Source organism: Hibiscus syriacus, unplaced genomic scaffold (assembly GCF_006381635.1).
Source record: "Hibiscus syriacus cultivar Baekdansim isolate YM2019G1 unplaced genomic scaffold, ASM638163v2 tig00112153_pilon, whole genome shotgun sequence".
In the NCBI taxonomy this organism is placed as follows: domain Eukaryota; kingdom Viridiplantae; phylum Streptophyta; class Magnoliopsida; order Malvales; family Malvaceae; genus Hibiscus; species Hibiscus syriacus.
Genome location: NW_024063262.1, coordinates 697,749 through 718,739, shown reverse-complemented (window position 1 = coordinate 718,739; position 20,991 = coordinate 697,749). Strand labels below are relative to the sequence as shown.

The window sequence follows — 20,991 nt, the reverse complement described above, 5'->3', positions numbered from 1 at the left end:
TAATGAAAATATATAAAAGCAACATAATGACTAAAATAAATAAACAAATAAAGTTAATGTTAAATTCATAAATTAAACAGAGTTCAAGTCATAAAACAAAATTAATCACATTTCATGTACTAAAATTGATATAAGCCCATAATTGCAAGTAGGATTAAAATGAAAGACGTGTGAAATGTAAAGGCAAAATTAAAAAAAAATTAAACTGAGGACTAGACTGTATCAAATTAAAACCACACGGAGTTCTCTCACAATTTACCCCCAACTCGGCAAGAGACTAATCATCCTAACTCATAATGCCAGTGTTTTGATGAACAAATTAAAATCTAATATTTAACCTAAAAAATAAAACAATACTATGTCAAACCTAAACCTTTCCCTATTTCCTGCGTCGTTTTCTACTCTTTCTTCCCCTATCTTCTTCTTCTTTGATAGATGATACACATCACTGGAACCCAAAGCATTCGCCAGTCACCATACCATGGTGGCCACACTTTCTTCGAACCAACATCAATTCCAACTAGACAACTCCTAAAAACTATAAACCAAATCAACCTCTATTATTTCCCATCTAAATCCTAGAAAACCTTAAAGACCCGAAGCAAAGTGAGCAAGCCCCCTCCTATTCTAACTTCTCGACAGAATTCAAGACCAATCCTATATGCAAAACACAATATAGTTCGAGGGTATTTCGACTCTACTCTTTCCGGTGACCTCAAAAGACCTTGACTCCGACGATCCCGATGACTACCTCTCAAGGCTAAGGTAAACTACTATTTTCTCCCTCTCTATGCTTTTCATTTCGAATTAAGAGAGAAGAAACAAAAAAAAAGTTACTGGAAAATAAAACTAAAATCTAAGAATTTTGGTACTACTTTACAAAAAGAACGAAAAAATTAACCCCTTTATTTACTATTTGTTTTCTCTGTATCTCGTTTGCTTGGTTGATCTAATATCTGAAATTTTTTTATGCCTTGAATTCCAGCAGCTAAACCAACATGCAAACTGTCGTTCATCGGCGACAGTAACCTCACCAAAGCATGGTAAATTCCCGTAAGGGAACCCGAACGTCTCTGGTAAATAAACCCCAAATCCTCTTTTTCCTTATTATTATCCGTATTCTTATAAAATAAAAAAAAACTTGGAGATAAAAATGAAATTTCTTTAAAAATAGTAACACTGTTAATAATTATTTGTTTACTTCGAATGGTTTATGGTCGAAATTTAGCCTCTAAAATCGTGATCATCGGATGTTGATATGGTTGATGTTCTGTTTCGATGTTAGTTCTATGATTCTCTGTTACTGCTTTTGACCAGTGCTTATGCTTACTGCTGTTTTTAAAGACATAAACAAATGGAATGAAGCAATATCATATTCACCTTGGAATCATTTCAAATTTATAAAAAAAATACAGTAAAAAAAGAAATTGAAAACCTTAAGATGTATCCTGCTTGATATTGCTTCTGTCGAATAGAATAAGGAAACCTTTTACAAACTTCTCTCAACTAGAAAATTTCCAGTATCTTGATAGTGTTTTTTTTTCCTCCTTCAAACCCCCGAATGCCTTCTCCTTTAAGCTGTCTTCGTTTTGTCTTTACATGCGTGATTATTAGATGCTGAATAATTGATTCGGTAGGTAGAAATCTCAAAATTTTCAATGTTAGGTAATGTGGTGGATCTAATTTTGACTTTGGTGAGGATTTTGCAAGTGAGTGGAGATGACAATAGCACATGGGAGCTAGTAGAGGCATGGGACACGAGAATGGTGGGGTGGGTGGAATATAAAAAAAAAATGATGCTGACACTCCTATTTAGAAGTAAGGGTGTAATATAGAAATAATAATTTATCTTATACATTAGAAGATTAAATTGTTAACATTATACATTTTTACATAAAAACTTTAATATCACATCTTCTAATTGTCTATATGTTCTTGAATATGAATAGATAAAATTAATTCAATTAAAATTTTTATGAATTTAATATAATTTTTATGCTCATAATTCATATCACAAATAAATACCTAAAGCGTATCATCTTTTTCTTTTAGATACCTAAAGTAATTTTTTGATCAAAATAGGTACATAAAGTTTTAATATGTGAATATTTTTTTTTGGTGAAGAGGTATGATTCTATTAAGAAGCAATCATACACACGACAATATTAGTACGAGTCTCATTAAAAACTTCCCTAAAGTTTTAATATATGAATATTGTAAATTTAAATGTAATATCAATTAAAGAAAAAAAAAACACATAAACCATTAAAGAAGTGACAAATGACACACTAAATAATTATTTACAAAATAAAAATAAAATAAGATTAAATGTAAAAAAAACATAATTCACCCTCGGTTAAAACAAGGAAAAATCTTAGTCTCCCGTTTACCTCATTTTTTTCTTAGAAGTTTTCTCTCCTTTCTTCATCAAACTCACCACCAGGTCCACCATTGTCCTGACCAAATCCATTAGGTCCATTGTCATTAGGGAAACTGTTTTGAGGATCAGTTTCTAAAGTCATTTCCCTACAAATTGAACACCGCTAACAAAAAAATAAAAATAAAAATAAAAATAATAAATATTTAATATAATGTATATTCAGCATTATTTCTAAAAAATATATTTCATTACACAATAACCAATAGAAAAAAATTGTAAAATTTTATTATTTTTCATATTCAAAGCAGACAGTTGCTTAGTTGACATGCACGTGAAGTTCTATTATTTTTGACACTTGTTGCATGTATGCGTCACATATAAGATTCTATAACAATATATTATCATAATACATATAAGCAAAACAAATCCAAAAAATACCTTACCTTCTCTAAATCGTCTTTGTCAGCTGGGTTTCGAAATTGAGAAACTTTCATTATTTTCTTTTTCGAATTTCAACAACCAAAATCAATTTAAGAAGTTAGGTTAAAAAAATAGTAGTTGAGATTTATTTCTAAAATTTTAAAAAATCAAGAGAGCTGGAATTTAAAAATCCTAAATTCAAGAAAGGAGGAAAAACTTGTAAGAAGAAAGTGAGATAAATGGGACACTGTTAGATATTTTTTTTAATTTTTTATGTAAATAATTATTTAACATGTCATTTGTCACTCTTTTATTGGCTTATGTGCTTTAACTGTCATTACTATTAAATTTGAAATATTCACATATTAAAACATTAGGTACCTATTTTGATAAAAAAATATTTTAGGTACTTAAAAATAATATGACATGTCTTACGTATTTATTTGTAATATAAGCCAATTTTTTATAATTATTAAAAATTATAATTTAAAATATTTTAATTATTTTTAAGTTTTTATAATTGTTTATATTTTTATTTTTTTGACATGTTAGCAAATTTAACGACAGTTAGTGTGATCAACGGTAACTGCAATTAAAGGGATTGATAATAATTTTTCAAAAAGGGCTTAATTGATCCATGATGGAAAGCGAGAGCTCACTTGATTTTTGAGTAAAATCAAAGGGACAAAATATATGTTTAAGCCACAATTTAAGTGTACAAAATTAAGTATTAAAATTTAAGTTATAAAATTTATTTAGTGTATTAATTAAATTTTTTGACATAAAGTGTATTAATCAAATTTATCATTAGAAGTCAACTGTTTGATAAAGTAAAATTTAAAAGATATTATAGTTTAGAGTAAACAAAATTTATTGCATGAATTCTACATTAAGTGATAAGTCATTATTTACTGAATATATTTCACAACTATTTTAATTTTAAGCTCAAATTTTAATTGGATAATTCAATTTTGGGATTTTTTTAATCTAAAATTCTAGTCTAAATTCTGTATTGATTCTATAGAACAAAGAAGAAATATAAGGATTAGAGACTTTGTTTTCACCAAATTAGAGAAAGCATAATCAAATTAAAAAGTTGATAAATTATAGGACAAAAGTGGAAAATTTTGACGGCAATATCATTACTTGTTTAAAAGTATTGATACCTGATAAAAATTATACGATATGAGTTTATGTTTACATGTTCTACATTTGTGATATTGATGTTTTTAGCTTAATAAGCTCGAAGCTTAATGTTTGCTTTCATGTGTAGGGATGTGAAAACTTTATAAGCACGAAGTTTATAAGAATGTAAAAATTTTCCTAACTTATTGATAACGTGCACACATACTCTACAAACGTAATTGTTCGAACTCAAGACCTTTAAAAATAATGTCATGTCACAAAGTTCATAAACTATATTATATATTTATATGATATGCACTATTCTAATTTAAGGAATATTTTCATTAAGGATAAATAATTTATTTATTCTTTTTTAAAAAATTTGGAATGATTATAAGTAGTATTTGTTCAAAATTTTTCTTAAACAATTGACAATGCATATGTCATACAGATACAGTTGCTCAAACGCAGAACCTCTTGAGAGAACAATACTTTTTTAACCAATAAGGTAACTTGATAAGTTGACAACGAATTCAAATTTCATTAAGTATACTTTGTATGTTTCAAGCAAAAATATTTTATGTTTATTTTTTTAAAATTTTGAAAATTCATTTGTCAAATGCAAATAAAAATCTAATATTAAAAAATTGAAAAATGAAAACACCATCGGTATTTTCCTCACAATAGAAACAGAATAAAATATTAAAAAATAGTTAAACTAAAGTTTAATTTTAGATAAATATCGGTAAAATAAATTTAAATTTAAACAAATAGAAGCGATCAAATAAAACCAAATCAAAAAATAACATTATAGTTATAAAAAAAGATTTTTTTTAGTTTTATAAAAATAAAATAAATTTTATTGCTAAACGGATCGCGCGTTGATTTGAACACAAATCAATATCCGTAAAAATAAAGATATAAAAACACAGAATTAACTTAAAAAAAAGGAAGCAGCGGAGGAGTTCAAAACACTTTATTAATTTGTGAAGGTAAACTTCAAAGCACCAAGATAACCAGAGTTCTATGTTAGCCCACATGCATATGTTTACAGGCATTCAAAGCATCTCTTTCTTCTTTGGGCTTTTTTTTTCTGCCAACTAGGATTTCAGTGCAGACACAGAAAAGTGAAGAAAATCACATTTCAGCAAACATTTTCTGTGAACCACCAGAATCAGCTAGTGAGCCGTTGGTCCATCTTTTCAGCATCTCTAAGGCTGCCTTGGGCTGGTCCATAGGAACCATGTGACCCGCATCATGAACCTGTTCAGATCATCACACCCATATCACCAGCTACATTTAAAGCCTCAGATAAGGGATAGTTTAAAATACAAAAACTAAAAAAAAGAGAGCATAAATCAGTTGTAACCTAAAAGCTTACAAAAGGTGAAACTATGTACGATAATCTACATAACATTTTAAGTTGAAACAAAAAATACTACGTTCTCCATAACAACTATTCTGGTTGCAACCCAAAAATTTACCGTGAAGACATTCTCGGTTGTAACCGAAATTATTACCAATTGTGTAACTTCTTAGAGTAGACATGTAACACTTTAGGTTAAAAACTGCCACAATGTAGCATTCTCGGTTGTATCTTAAATTATTACCAGTAGTATAACCTTTTAGGCTGAAAAAAAAATTAGATTAAAATCCGTCGCAAATTAATCTTAGTTTAGGGTGTCACACAGCAAAACTACCTGCATATATGAAGTGCTGGTATAGAAAAGGACCAAACCTTGAGGAAAGCGAGAGGTCCATGAGTTTTCAAAACTCCTGCTTCAGAGCCATCAACTACAAATGGAACCTCTGGCGATGCTACAAACTCTTTTTGGCCAGACCATTGCATTGCATGAACCCATCTTGAATTGCCTGTTCCAAGTACAGTAATGTGACAAACCAACCAATAGTAATTAGCCGGATGTATCTAGGTATAAAATGCTCGCTATCCATAAATAAATGCCCAAATGCTTACCAAGCCAGTTGCAGATAAGATCATATTCCCCAGCATAGACAAGAAGCTTGATTCCATCCTCAAGGAGAGCAGGAATGCCGACTTCAAGATTTCGCATCCAGTCAACTAGCATGGCCTGATACACGGTAGGACTGCAGGACACAAAGTCTATATTCCCAACACCAAGAGCATCCCTAACCGATTTCTTGTTCAGAAACGTCTCCATGTTCGAGAAGTCGTAGCAAAGACTCCCCTCGCATTTCTTTCTAATATCATAGTACTGCAACAAGAAAACATTGGAGCATTTTTTATTCACAGAATAATAAGGTATCAGGCCACACTTAACTACTAGTAAAATCATTTTTTTTTTTCATTTTTCAGGTCTTTATTTTTCTCAAGGTACCCATGTCTCATGCAGATGACCCCAAAATAAATGAAAAAACTTAAAAAAAAAATCTAATATACCATATAAGGCACATACTCATATCAGGCACACACATTCGAGTTCAATTAACATAGGTTATAAATGACTTTAGCAATAGGAATTTTTTTTAGGGTATCCTTAAAATATATGAAGAAAGAACATCAAAGATACGAAGAGCAATTTCAGGCCCTACTCTATCATTCATAAACTATTTTTCATTTTCTTTTCTAATCAAGAAAATTACATTACTTCCACAAAAACTTTTCTACATCTCTGTTATGAACTGAAGAGAATAGAAAAGGAAAAATCGAAGGAATAAAGGTTTTAGAAGAAGAAAAGCAGGGAGATTTCAGAAATCAGAATTTCATTCATTCATCAGGTATCTTTCTCATTCCTTAGTACACAGTTTTATTTGATTACAATGTACTATAGCAAATAGAAAGAGGACAGCTGTATAACTAATTCTCTAACAAACTCCTTGCAGCTGAATATTTTCCTCCTTTGGGTTGATAACTGGATCCACGTCTGAGCCCATCTCCTCTGCCCAACTCTTCTTCTGCTGCCACTCCAGGTAATTTCCTTCAGCCCTCTCATTAGAGATTGAAATCCCTAATTCCCTTATCTCTTTTCTCTCAATCCCTAATTCCTCGTCCATTTCCCCCAATTCCCTCGCTTCAATTCTAATCTCCTCGTCCTGGTCTTCTCTTGCAACCGTGACAATACCCCCTTCATCAGCAGATCCTTGTCCCCAAGGATCGAATTCAAGAAACTGGGCACGCAAGACTGTATAATCTTCCCAGGTATCATTTTCAGCACTTAAATTCGTCCAACGAACCAATAATTGAGTAACAGCACATTTATCTCGTTTGACAATTCGTTTGCTTAAAATTTTCGCAGGAAATACTTTAAGTTGTCCATCATCTATTACCTGAGGAGGGTCCGATGAAGCCACTGTCTTCTCTCCCAGTTTCCGCTTCAAGAGACTGACATGGAAAACATGGTGTATTTGAGCAGTTTCTGGTAAGTCCAATTTATAAGCAACCTCACCAATCTTTTCGAGAATTTTGTAAGGGCCATAAAAATGGGCTGCTAACTTCAAATTTTTTCTGATTGCCAGGGAAGTCTGCCGATATGGTTGCAGTTTCAGGTACACCTCTTCTCCCACATCAAATGTTCTTTCACTGCGATTTTTATCAGCTTGTTGTTTCATACGGTTCTGGGCTTGCTGTAATTGGTCTCTAACAATTTGCCTGATCTGCTCCCTGTCTTGTAATAAAGTCTGAACAATGTTAACATTAGATTCAGAACACCATAACATTGTAGGAGGTTTATATCCATAGAGTGCCTCAAAAGGGGTAATTTTAAGTGTTGTATGATAGTTTGTATTGTACCACCATTCAACATGAGGTAACCATCTTGCCCATTGAGTAGGTTTTAGGAAACACAAACCCCTTAAGTACTGCTCAAGACATTGATTCACTCTCTCAGTTTGACCATCCGTCTCAAGATGGTAAGCTGTGCTAAAGAGTGTGCTGGTTCCCAACTGATTCATTAGTTCTTTCCAAAAAAGACTAGTGAAGGTCTTGTCAGGATCAGAAATGGCCATCTTAGGCTGACCATGAAGCTTATAAACTTGATCTAAATAAAATTTAGCTACTTCCATAACAATATAGGGATGAGAAAGTGCTAAAAATTGAGCATATTTAGTCAGTTTATCCACTACTACTAAAATGCAATTCTTATGCAAAGAATTAGGTAAACCTCCAATAAAATCCATAGTTATCACCTGCCATGCTTGTTGAGGAATTGGAATTGGTTGTAGCAGCCCAGGTTTAGCCACATACTCCACCTTAGTGCGTTGGCAGACTTCACATTTCTGTACATAATTAGAGACCATGGTTTTAAGTTTAGGCCAATAAAAATAAGATTTCACCCGCTGGTATGTAGCCTGAATACCCGAATGCCCTCCATGAGGAGAATCATGTAAAATCTGTAGTATCTGCAATCGTAAATCACTGGACTTTCCCACATAAACTCTATTTTTGTAACGCAACAACCCTTTTGAATACTTCCAATTTGGAACACTAGCAGTGTTAATAGTTACTGCTCGAATGTATTCTTTAGCATCAGCATCATTTTCATAGCTTTGTTCAATGTCCTTAACCCAAGTCGGAATTATAATCATGGCACCCATCTTTTGACACTCACCCACCTGCACAAATTGTCTTGACAAAGCATCAGCCACAACATTATTACGCCCTTTTCGATATTGAATTGTGTAGTCCAAACCCAACAATTTAGTCAATCCTTTCTTCTGAATTGTTTTCGTGAGTTTCTGCTCTAACAAATACTTCAAAGGCTCGTGGTCTGTTTTAATGATAAACGGACCACACTCAAGATAATGTCGCCATTTCGAAACTGCCAAAAGAATAGCCAAATATTCCTTCTCATAGATAGAAAGGTCCACGTTTTTAGGGCTTAAAGCTTTGGTAAGATAGGCCAAAGGACGACCTCCTTGGGATAAAACAACCCCAATACCTTCTGAGCTTGCATCAGTTTCTAAACAAAATTCTTTAGTAAAATCAGGAAGAGCCAAAACTGGAGCCTTACACATTACTTCCTTCAATTGATTAAAAGTTGTCAATGCTGTAGGAGTCCATATAAAACCTTCCTTTTTTAACATCATTGTAAGTGGTCGACTAATTGCACCATAGCCTTTGATGAACCTTCTATAATAGCCTGTTAGCCCCAAAAATCCCCGAAGAGATTTTAAGTTTTGAGGAATTGGCCAATTTTTCATAGCAGAAATTTTTGATGGATCAGTGGAAACCCCTTGAGCATTAATAATATGGCCTAAATATTCCACTTGTGGTTGACCAAAATAACATTTACTCCTCTTAGCATATAGCTGATGTTGTGTCAATATTTCCAAAACTCTTCTCAAGTGTAGTGCATGAGCAGACAATGTAGTGTTGTACACTAATCTATCATCAAAAAATACCAGAACAAACTTTCGCAAATAGGGAGTGAACAGATCATTCATAAGAGATTGAAATGTAGCAGGTGCATTAGTAAGACCAAAGGGCATTACCTTGAATTCAAAATGTCCATGATGAGTGCGAAAGGCAGTTTTGTAGATGTTTGTAGGCTGAATTTGAATCTGCCAGTAACCAGACCGTAAGTCCAACTTAGAAAAATAGGCTGCTCCATGTAATTCATCTAATAAATCCTCCACCACTGGTATTGGAAACTTATTTTTTTACTGTCTGGTTGTTTAATTGTCTATAATCGACGCAAAATCTCCAAGAACCATCCTTTTTCTTAACAAGTAAGCAAGGTGAGGCAAAAGGGCTCTTGCTTGCTTGAATGACAGAAGCTGCTAGCATATCAGAAATTTGTCTTTCCACCTCTGCTTTTTGATGATGTGGAAATCTGTAAGGCCGCAAATTGACCGGGGCTGCACCCGGTTTAAGTGTAATTGAATGGTCATGTACTCGTTTAGGAGGTAATCCTTTAGGTTCATCAAAAACTCCTGCAAATTCTGCTAATAATGGTTGTAGCTCATGAGGTACCTGCTGCTCATCAGTTTCCATAGTTAGGAAATAAATTTCTCCCAATAAATCTAGATCCTTGGCAGTAATCTTTTGCATTTTTTCATTAGAAACTGTTTTCATAAGGAATGGTGCTTGATGTCCTTGAATAGATAGTTGTTGTCCTTCCTTCTCAAAAGTAATAGTCATGGCATTAAAATCCATAAGGATTGGACTATATTTGCGCATCCAATCAACTCCAAGAACCATATCACTGCCTCCCAGATTAAGTACCCGAAAATCATGAAAAAACTGATGGCCTTGCATAATCCAACATAATTGATTGCTCTTAGCTGAACTGAATAATTTCTCACCATTAGCAACTGTAATGGCTAGTGGTTGAGTTGAAACTAACTCAGTACCAACTTTAGCCCACTTAGGAGTGATAAAGTTGTGTGTGCTGCCACTGTCAATAAGAATATTGAGAGGTTTGCCCTTGACCAAGCCTTGAATTCTAATTGTAGTATATCCAATGTTACCTGTGAGAGCATTGACTGAAATTTCCAGATTCTCATCTTTATCATTTGAATCTCCCAAAACCTCATCTGTTATGACTGCATCTTCCTGGTTATCCACTTCCTCCATAACATTCAATTGTCTTAACTTGCATTGGTGGCCTGGTTGAAATCGTTCACCACATTTGTAACACAAATTATTCAATCTGCGATACTCCAGCAAATTGTTCTTGTTAGGAGGATTTGGTAGAACTTTCTGTGTTGTTGTAATAGCAGCAGGTCTGTTAAAATTTGTTTGGGTGGGATAGGGTGGGAACCTTGAATTCTATTTCTGTCTTTTTCTTTCAAACTCCATTGAAATCTCATATAATTTTGCTTGCCTGCAAGCTTCAGTGACTTCTTTAGGATTAAGAGCTTTGACCCTATGTTTCAACTCCTCCTTCAGTCCACTTATGAAAATGGACACAAAAAATTCCTTCCCCAAGGTTGGGTTCTGCATTAGAATGAAAGGTTTCAACTCTTCAAACCTCACTTGGTATTCTTCCACTGAACTTTTTGCTCTTCAGGAATTCCAAAGAGATGAAAGAACTTATGACATTTTTGCACCCAGCCCCTTGGATTAGTTCCATCAAAATTCTTTAGCTCTACTTTAGGCCTAGGAAGTATAAATCCAGTGTTTCCTACTGCCCCTCCCTGAACCATTTTGTCCCCATTATTATCCTTTGTTTGATTTTCCATCCTCATTTTTGATTGATCCATTTGCAACTCATAGGGTTTAGATTTAAGGATACCTGGTTCATCCATATTGTACGAGAATCTGGACTTATCATTAATCACTGTCACCATCACCGGTTTCTTTCCATCAACCTTAGTTGGAGTAGGTGTAGCAGTCTGCTCCTTTTCTGAGCTTGCCATGTCTTGCTCATCGTTCCTCCCCGTTAATATTCGTAGGACTTGTTCTATATAGGCTTGATTGGTGTTCATCTTCGATTCCAGACTGTTTAGACGATTGTTTTGCTCCTCCCACCATTTTGGAGGTTTTGTTTCATCACTGACATTTTCTACCCTTTTTGATAAATCTTCAATTTGCTGCTGAATGGCAGTAAGTTCAGCCGACTCTGCCATAGCTTGATTCTTTCTTTGTTTTCCCAGTTTGCTAATGCCAGGAAATTAGGCTCTGTATACCAATTGTTATGAACTGAAGAGAATAGAAAAGGAAAAATCGAAGGAATAAAGGTTTTAGAAGAAGAAAAGCAGGGAGATTTCAGAAATCAGAATTTCATTCATTCATCAGGTATCTTCTCATTCCTTAGTACACAGTTTTATTTGATTACAATGTACTATAGCAAATAGAAAGAGGACAGCTGTATAACTAATTCTCTAACAAACTCCTTGCAGCTGAATATTTTCGTTGATAACTGGATCCACGTCTGAGCCCATCTCCTCTGCCCAACTCTTCTTCTGCTGCCACTCCAGGTAATTTCCTTCAGCCCTCTCATTAGAGATTGAAATCCCTAATTCCCTTATCTCTTTTCTCTCAATCCCTAATTCCTCGTCCATTTCCCCCAATTCCCTCGCTTCAATTCTAATCTCCTCGTCCTGGTCTTCTCTTGCAACCGCGACAATCTCTCTCTTTTCTTTTTTTTATAAGAGAGGTCTCATTAAAAACCCCCTTCATATCCGTAGAAAACTTCCCAAGATCTCTAAGACAAAGGTAATTCGGTAATGCCAGGAATAGAAACACATTCTACTTTACTGGATATTAGAATATTACAACCGAAAAAAAAAATCTGTCTAAGCAAACAATTCATCAAATGAAGGGAGACGGTGAATTGGGGTAGAGAGAGCTTGAGGGATGGAAAGAGTAAGCATACCACAACATTTAGATACTCTTCTAGCACAATCTGGATCGTTATGGGTGGATTGGAACCAAGCATACATGCTGAAAAGTAATTCCCTAATGCAGGTAAAAGCTACATGCAACAGTAGCTGGGGGTGGAGGAAGCTCTTAAAACTTCGAGGACAAGCAACAGGTATGGGTGGTGACAGAGACAAGAGAAGGTAATACGGAGTATCCCTTTTTGTACACCAAAGTTTTCTATAAAAGTTGGATGGCAATACAGGATCAACTGCCCACAAAAGATTGGCTATTAAAGAGAGGCTTTGAAGTAGATGATAGATACATCTTGTGTAATGCTGCTGATAAGACATGGGATCATATCTTCTTTAGCTGTAACTATTCAAAGGAAATTTGGAGTAATATTTTGTTACTCCAAGGTGAATGCTTTTATTTATGTGATGTTAAGGGTGAAAAATGGAACACCAAGAGTTGAGCAAACTCTACTTACTGAGATAAAAGAAGTTGTGCGATTAAGACTCTCTGGTGTTAAATTTAGACTTGTAGGTACTGTTAATATGCAACTAAGCTTATCATGGGATATAACACAAAGGGGGATTAGATTTGTAATTGGTTACTGTATATATTTGCTTTTGATTTGGAATAATACATGGGATTATCCAACAAAAAAGAAATCATCAAATGTGTTCTAAGCATTAAAATATAATTCATCAAATGTAGTTTGGTAAGAATGTAATTCATGTCCCTTACGTTGATATCACCAGTACGTGCTATGATGCCGCTGAATATGGCATTGCATACAAAATAGGAAGCCATGCAGGAGAGCGTACCATCAGTGCCTGAGAAAACAAGTTTCCAAAAAGAAATAAGAAGATAAGAAGATAAACAACAACAATTAAATCTGTTGTGATATATCACGTAAGCGATAATTCACGATTGAAAAGGAAATATCGATTAATATATCAGGCTTTGAAATTTGAAACAACAACAAAAATATGTAGAGAATGATCATGGGAAAGAGAGTAAGCCATTTAAGATGCAGCATTACCACAAAGCTTGATTGCAAGTTCACAAACTGGAACCAGCTTGTTGATAAGTTTATAGTCAGTCTCCTTAATTAACCCCATGTCCAAAGCAAAATCAGGGTAAGCTTTATATTGGACTGCAGGGTCAGTTAAGCCATTTCCAATAGCAAAGCCCTGTTAACCACATTGTAGTTAAAGTAAGCAAACAAATGAATTGATTCAGACAAGTTAGAAATTGAGAATTACTAAATGAAAATGCAGAAGCTAGAAATAATATACTAAGTAAAACACCTTTAGGTTTATATGAATTCCATCTTCAGCTTTATTTCCTCGATGGACTCGTGCGGCAAAAGCTGGAATGTAGTGTCCAGCATATGATTCTCCAGTTATATAAAAGTCATTATTTGCAAACTCGGGGTGTTCTGTAAAGAATGCCTAACGTGGGGAAAAAGACCAGGGTCAAACAACAAACTTTATTCATTTTTATTACATATTGAATGATGTTTTATTCACTTTATTAACAATAGTTGAAGGATTTTCTTGTGGATCTCTTTCAGTTTTGTTTCTGGTAAATTCAACTTTCTTTGTTTGTTACAGATCTAGTTGGATTTGGCTTATTTCTTTCGTTCATTACTTTCTGTGACATTGTTTGGACTAGATCTGGCTTTTCCAACTGTAATTTTAGAATATCTCTGTATCGGCTTTTTCACAAAGAGGTGGTAAAGCTGAGCTCTGGTAAAATCAATTCAACTTCTTCAGTTTCTAAATTTGGGATTTATTTCATAATCATTTCCGTTGCTGGTTTTTTTTTTTAAAGTTAATTTTGGTTTATAATTGAATTGCTCAACGAGTTTTCTGTCTAATCTCAGTGTTTGATTTTCTTTTCTTGCATGTGTTTTATATTGTTTTACTGGTTTTTTTTTTCCTTCAAGATTTGGGTTACTTCTATTTTTACATTTGCTCAACTTTTGAATTGATTTCATTACTCTTATATTTCGCGTTACAATTTTAATCCTTTTTTGCTTAGCTCGGATATTTATTGAACATTTTAAATTATAGTTTCTAGATATTGGCCTAAAGTTAAATAAGATAGTATTAATTTTATCTTAAAATCCTATTAAGTAACCAGCTAAGATTTTTAGTACTCCTCAATTCTCCAGCGTTTTATTAGTGTATCTTCTGTCTTATTTGGATTCTTTTTTCATAGTTCCTCATAGCTTCGATTATAGATGATTACTTGAGGTCATGTCCTTCTTTTAGATCCCATGGGGCTTATAGGAGGAGGGCTCGGCAGAGTAGTGACAAGGAGACTAGACTAAGAGTTTGCTCGTTGAATGTAGGCACATTAAATGCTAGGCTGCTGGAGCTTACCGACATACTTAATAATAGAAAAATAGATTTTGCATGTATTCAGGAGACTAGGTGGAAAGGGTCTCGCGCCAGAGAGTGTAATAGGTACAAGTTGTGGTATTCAGGCGTAGATAACGCTAGAAATGGGGTGGGTATCTTGGCATCCTCTAGGCTCAAGGAAAATGTAGTTGAAGTTTGCAGATACCGGGATAGGATCATGATGATTAAGGTTATTATAGAAGAGGAAGTAGTGAATGTCCTTTCAGTGTACGCCCCACACGTTGGCCCAGGGGAGGGGGAGAAACGTTGCTTCTGGGATCAGTTAGATGATATACTTAAGAGCATTCCGGAGGACCAAAGAGTTTTCATAGGGGGAGACTTCAATGGCCATATAGGCAGTGCAACCGACGGGTATGACGGTGTTCATGGGGGTTTCGGTTATGGTAGCAGGAACGATGAGGGGCGTATGTTGCTTGATTTTGCTACTGCTCACGATTTGGTGATCACTAACTCCTTTAATAAGAGAGATGCGAACTTGATTACGTTTCATAGCGGGGGACATTGTACCCAAATCGACTACATCTTGGTTAGAAATCGGGAACGATGGGCTTGCATTGACTGTAAGGTATTCCCTGAAGAGGCATGTGCATCACAACACAAATTGTTGGTTTTGGTGTTCCGCGTACCCCACGGGCAGAGCACTCATAGGAGGGCTAAACTTGGTAAATCTAGGATCCTCTGGAAGAACTTACATGGAGCGACAACTGATGACTTTAGGAGTAAGGTTTTGTCTAATACAGGTTTTGAAACTACAAACTCAAATAATACAGATATGTTATGGAAAAATATGGCAAATTCCATCAGAGAGGTGGGCAAAAACACCCTTGGGTTGTCGACGGGGAAGGCCAAGGAACATAAAGAATTGTGGTGGTGGAACGACGAAGTCCAAACTAAGGTGAAGACAAAACAAACTTGCTTCAAGGAGTTTCTACAATGCAATGACGACGAAGAAAGGTCGAGAGCTAAACAAAGATACCAGGAGGCAAAACGGTAAGCCAAGAAAACGGTAGCTAAAGCAAAGGATAAGGCATACGAGGAAATGTACAAGAGATTAGACACCAAGGAAGGACAAAATGGAATCTTCAGACTTGCAAAATCTAGGGAGATTAGGAAAAAGGATCTAGGTAACATTAGGTTTATTAAGGACAACAATAGTGTTCTTTTAGCGAAAGATCACGATATTAAGAGGGTTTGGGGTAGTTACTTCTTTGGCTTATTTAATGACGGTGCCTCTCCATGTAGAGATAATATCGTTGATGGGTCAGCCGACTATCATACTACGGCCAATGACTGCCCTACAAGTAGGATTGGGTTTGAGGAAGTCAAAATGGCTCTTAGAAAGATGGGAAGGGACAAAGCTGTCGGTCCTGATCAAATTCCTATCACTGTGTGGTTGGCCCTAGGAGAAGAGGGAGTTAAGTGGTTGGCCCTAGGGTCTATGATACATAAAGATGGGGGTGTAGATGATGACGTTACACACCGTATAAAGGCGGGATGGCTAAAGTGGAGGGCCGCTACTGGAGTTTTGTGTGACAAGAAGATGCCTCTAAAACTTAAGGGAAAATTTTATAGAATGGCAATAAGACCAGCGCTGTTGTATGGATGAGAATGTTGGGCAACCAAGAAGGATCACGTAAGGAGGATAGAGGCCGCAGAAATGAGAATGCTTCGATGGACATGTGGTAGGACTCTGTGGGATATGACGACAAACTCTGCTATTAGGATGTCCTTGGGGGTGGTGTCTGTTTCCAAAAAATTGAGGGAGGGAAGACTACGGTGGTTTGGGCATGTCCTTAGGCGACTACCGTCGGATGCGGTCAGGAGGGTAGAGTCGATTACAGTCAACGGTGCCAGAAGGAAAGGTCGACCAAGGCGGAAGTGGGAAGACTGCTTGAGATCTGATTTGATGGATTTAGCCCTTACCGAAGACATGACCTCTGATAGGAAAATATGGAGGCTAAAAACTAGGGTAGTCGAGTAATGTGGGTCACATCTATAGGGTGTATCATCTCTGTCTTCTTTTAATGTCTTTGTAGTAATTTCCATGACTTCTACTTTTTATACGTTTCTGTTATTGGTATTTATGAAGGATTAGAGCTGGGCTTGATATCGTTGACTTCTGTGTATCATTCTCTTCATGTTTCCTCTTTTAAATTTAGCCGGGTCTTATGTTTCTGTCTATATGCAGAGATTCTTTCGCAGGGATTATTTTGCAGGGATTAATTCCCATTACAGACGCACATATGATTTTAATGACTGCATATGAATACTGTTTAGCTATGTATTTATGTATTTATTTATACATGCATTGCATTTTATCTATATTTTTAATTTTCTGACTGTCGGAGGTCTTTCTCGGAAGCTACTCCCAACCTGGCATTGGGGGCAGCCTACTACCCTACCTCCCACTTACCCCATACATATGGGAATTGAGTTTTGTTGTTGTTGTTGTTGTTGTACAATATTAATAATAATTTAGTGGACAGTGAATAATTAAGCCAAACTCATCCTCCTCCGGAATATGATTCAATGGGAAACATACTAACCTGTAAGAAGTCATAAAGGTCATTGCTAACTTCGTCTTCATTGTGGCGAATGTCTCTTCTGTCTGTACTATAACTAAAGCCAGTACCAATAGGTTGGTCTGCATATAGAAGGTTTGATGCCTAAATGCAAAACCGAGAAATAGGAAAGAAGAAAACAAGTCCATCAATCACTATATATAGAACTTGAAACTTTGAAATTCAGAATTATAACAAATTACTTGCCACTCAAGGTAACAACTGGGAAACACCAAATACCCAAGAATGGAGAACATGAAGATAATAAAATACCTTGTCCCAACCAAACTCATTCCAGACAAGAGACATGTTATCAGCAACGGTGAAAGGCCCGTTTTCATAGAACAAAGCCAACTCACTACTGCAACCTGGTCCTCCACTCAGCCAGATTACAACAGGGTCCTTTTTGCTATTGCGTGATTCAAAGAAGAAGTAGAACATTCTGCCAAAATCCAGAAAGATTCAAAACCAAATTGAAAAGAAAAATATAAGGAACATTAATTAATCTAGCAGCACAACAAGAAAGCTGCAATCCGGAAAACAAGGTATTCTTAAATTAATAAATCCATTATTGGATGACTCTTGGCTTGAGTTTTCTCCTCCTATCAAGAAAACAGTTATTTAGCACTACATGTCAAAAGAATTTGATCGATTCAAGTGAAAAATGTGCTGTTCAGAATCTGTTCGTTGAATTTCTCATGGAGTCCAATTCTCATTCGAATGAGGCAAGTCACCAACTTCACGAACACGTAGATAATAACCATTAAGGCATTAACATCCATAAAACATGCAAGGTCATCCAATTCAACAACTAAAACAATGAACTGCACAGACATCTATGTAAGAATGGGTTATTTGAGAAACAACAATTATATATCTACAAACTTGAAAGGACAGAGTCTTGAGAGATTTCAACAAATAAAAAGAGAGAGAGAGAGAGAGAGAGAGAGAGAGAGAGAGAGAGAAGAACGGTTTTGATTTTACAAAGCAATGAGTGAATTTACATAAGAAATTCAACCAGAAAACAAATAAATTTCAGGGATATTGAGAATAAACCCGAGAGGACAATTAAAATTACCGAAAGAGCATACATTGAAAAATTTAAAAAAAAAAATTTCTTTTCCCATGAATAACATAAGCAAAAAAAATTCTTAGTCATGGCCTTTAAATGCCTATAACTTTAAAATCCTATTCAGAAGACGAACATTGAAAATCTTCCCTAAAAAATGAAATATCGATTTACGTTAACTAAAACTATATCAAGGAAAAAAGAACTCTAATTCCTATTAAAACTCCAAATTTTCACCTATAGAAAAACCACAGAATAATCATCTCAATCTCCAATTCATGGGGCTTTAATCATTAAGTCCCCCAAACCCACGATTATAACCTCATTCACCAATTTTCAAAGGAAAAAAAAACCCTTCACCAAATCAAGTTACAAATAAAAACTATAAAGCTTAAGGGCTCGTAAAACCTCCCAATGAATCCAAGCATTTTTAGCTAAGTCGCCCTGAAAATTTAAAATTTTCATATATTTTAGATTTTTACATGTATTCTCTATTAAAAATCTATTTACGTCCTCCATAAATTTTATAAATTCGTATCTTCCTAAAATTTCTTAAAAATTTAGGTCCATAATTCCTACTTAAAGTCGCTTTCCTATATATATATATAAAAAGACACCATCCTAATTTCAAGAAGAAACTATTTTACCTGGCATCATGAGAATTACGAAGCTTGTAATACCCAGCATGATGACCCAAATCCTCAACAGAAACCCCACCAAGCGCTTCGACATCTGGGAACTTGAAACGCTTCTCCACCAGCTTCGAACCCTCCGGTAATGAAACAAGGCCTTCATCGACCACGTTGACTTCCTCTTTAGGAAATAAATTCAATTCCCTTATCAACTTCTTTGCTTGCAGCGACGGAAAGCTCGATCCGGCAACACGTAAGTCGTCTACGATGGGGAAAATGGCGGCGCAAGAGGAAATAAGAAAGGCAAGGGAAAAGGGTAAGAGGCATAAAGATTTGGGTTTCGTCATTTTTTTCAGCTTTTTTCAAGTGAGAGAAACGAGTACTTATAATCTAAAGAAGAAATGGAGTTGAACTGAATGCCAGATTTTACGGGGAATAAGAATAGTAATAGTAACTGGATTCTTCAAGAGATTTATACGGGGACTTCTTCTCTGAGATCCCTATAATAAGATTAGTTAACGGTGTGGTGGGTAAAAAGGTTACATATTAAAAGTACGACCGATAATATTATAACTTGAAATCGTAATATTTATAAGATGGATTAATATAAGAGGTTTTAGTATAATATTATAGAAGGTAAGAAATTAAGTTGAAGAATCATGTTGCAATCTGAAAATTTATTAATTGTAATATAAAAATGTGTTGCATCTAAAATATTACGAGAACTTAAACTGATAGAGTGTTAGAGTTTTTCACGATAATAAAATAAGTTAAAAATTTAAATTTTCATGAATATGTATAATAGATACGATTGTGCTCAATAATATCATGATTTAATAAGAAATAAGTTACAATTTGTAATCTTAATATATTTATTAATAAAATAGATTACGCTTAGATTGTCATGGTTCTCTAAGAAAACATGGTAGAATCTTAAATCTTACTATTTTAATAATAAAATTGATTGCGCCTAAAATATTATGAAAGGTTAAGCTGATGGAGTGTTGGAGTTTCACACGATAATAAAATAAGTTAAAAGCTTAAAATTTCATGAATATGTATAATAGATACAGTTGCATAAGTTTCGATTTGTAATCTTAATATTTTTTAATAAAATAGATTACACCTAAGAAGATTATGGTTCAATAAGAAAGTTCGTTGCGATATGCAGTGTAATGTTAATATTTTTTATAAAATAGGTTGCACCCGACAATGATTAGGTTTCTAACAGAATATGCGGTTGCGATATGTTACGCTAATATTCTTATTAATAAAATAGGTTTTTCCAAAATAAAAAAATAACAAATGGTTCAAAATTTATAATATCAATACTGAGTATATTATTATCGATAGGCTTAAATATTTAAAGAGGTTTAAGATAATATCATAATCGAAAATATCGATACATATGGTGTAATGATCGAAACTTTGAAAATTTGACTGAGAATAAGGAAAAAAACTTAAAATGTTATGAATATATTTAAGAAACACGGTTACACGGAAAAAATGAAAAAATCGCAATATTAAATATCGATACATTATATAATAATTTTGTTTTTTTCCTATATAATACAGTTGCAGATAAGAAGGAAGTCGAAAATATCGATACTTTTCTATAATAATAACGATAAATTTCTATATAAATTTAAAACGATTAAAAAATCAAAATTTAAAATAGATTCGTTTGAAAAGGTTCCGGGAATTTAAATCGCTTGGGGGAAATGATGGGTGAATGGAATCGTCACCTTGGATTTGATTTGTGGCAGATGAGGAAAACCATTAAATCGTTTTGCATTTCAGATTCAATTAATGGTAATAAAAAAAGCAAGGTCTCAATGATATGAATTTACTGAAAAGGTTCGTTTCATGACTTATAAATTTGGGTTTAGGTTTAAGGTTTGTAGTAAGGTAATTATTGCTTTGAGAACAATGGCAAAAAAAGTTTGTATTGTGGAATCAATCCCACTGGAAGTGTTAACAATAATTGTTATGCATGTTCTATCTAATTCTATCGTTGATTTCTGCAATATTCGATTGAGTTGCAAGGCTTTTTATGAAACTTCGAACCACGACTACATCTATCGCAAC

The 20,991-nt window shown here is 34.4% G+C and overlaps 1 protein-coding gene and 2 long non-coding RNA genes across 3 annotated transcripts; 2 read left to right on the top strand and 1 right to left on the bottom strand.

Annotated features, from left to right (window-relative positions):
- Positions 1 to 4,886: 4,886 nt before the first annotated feature.
- On the bottom strand, positions 4,887 to 19,310 carry LOC120175013 (serine carboxypeptidase-like). Its single transcript, XM_039181720.1, has 9 exons — positions 18,919 to 19,310; positions 17,476 to 17,644; positions 17,188 to 17,307; positions 13,523 to 13,666; positions 13,255 to 13,405; positions 12,957 to 13,045; positions 5,901 to 6,159; positions 5,664 to 5,797; positions 4,887 to 5,188 (listed from the first exon to the last, which is right to left on the bottom strand). The coding sequence occupies exons 1-9, from the start codon at positions 19,248 to 19,250 to the stop codon at positions 5,063 to 5,065; spliced, it is 1,524 nt and encodes a 507-aa protein (XP_039037651.1). The 5' UTR covers positions 19,251 to 19,310; the 3' UTR covers positions 4,887 to 5,062.
- Positions 6,592 to 7,251, top strand: LOC120175014. Its single transcript, XR_005521219.1, has 4 exons — positions 6,592 to 6,682; positions 6,788 to 6,874; positions 7,042 to 7,103; positions 7,201 to 7,251. It is a non-coding gene; the product is annotated as an uncharacterized LOC120175014 (long non-coding RNA).
- Positions 7,247 to 11,558, top strand: LOC120175015. Its single transcript, XR_005521220.1, has 3 exons — positions 7,247 to 7,323; positions 7,421 to 7,450; positions 11,501 to 11,558. It is a non-coding gene; the product is annotated as an uncharacterized LOC120175015 (long non-coding RNA).
- Positions 19,311 to 20,991: the final 1,681 nt, after the last annotated feature.

What these genes read in the sequence shown, in the direction of transcription:
- LOC120175013 (XM_039181720.1), bottom strand. Translation starts at nt 19,250, where the DNA reads ATGACGAAACCCAAATCTTTATGCCTCTTACCCTTTTCCCTTGCCTTT. An exon ending in ATGAGTTTGGTTGGGACAAG is followed by an intron (nt 17,308 to 17,475) that starts GTATTTTATTAT and finishes TTTTGCATTTAG; the next exon opens with GCATCAAACCTTCTATATGC. An exon ending in CACGTACTGGTGATATCAAC is followed by an intron (nt 6,160 to 12,956) that starts GTAAGGGACATG and finishes TTCTTGTTGCAG; the next exon opens with TACTATGATATTAGAAAGAA.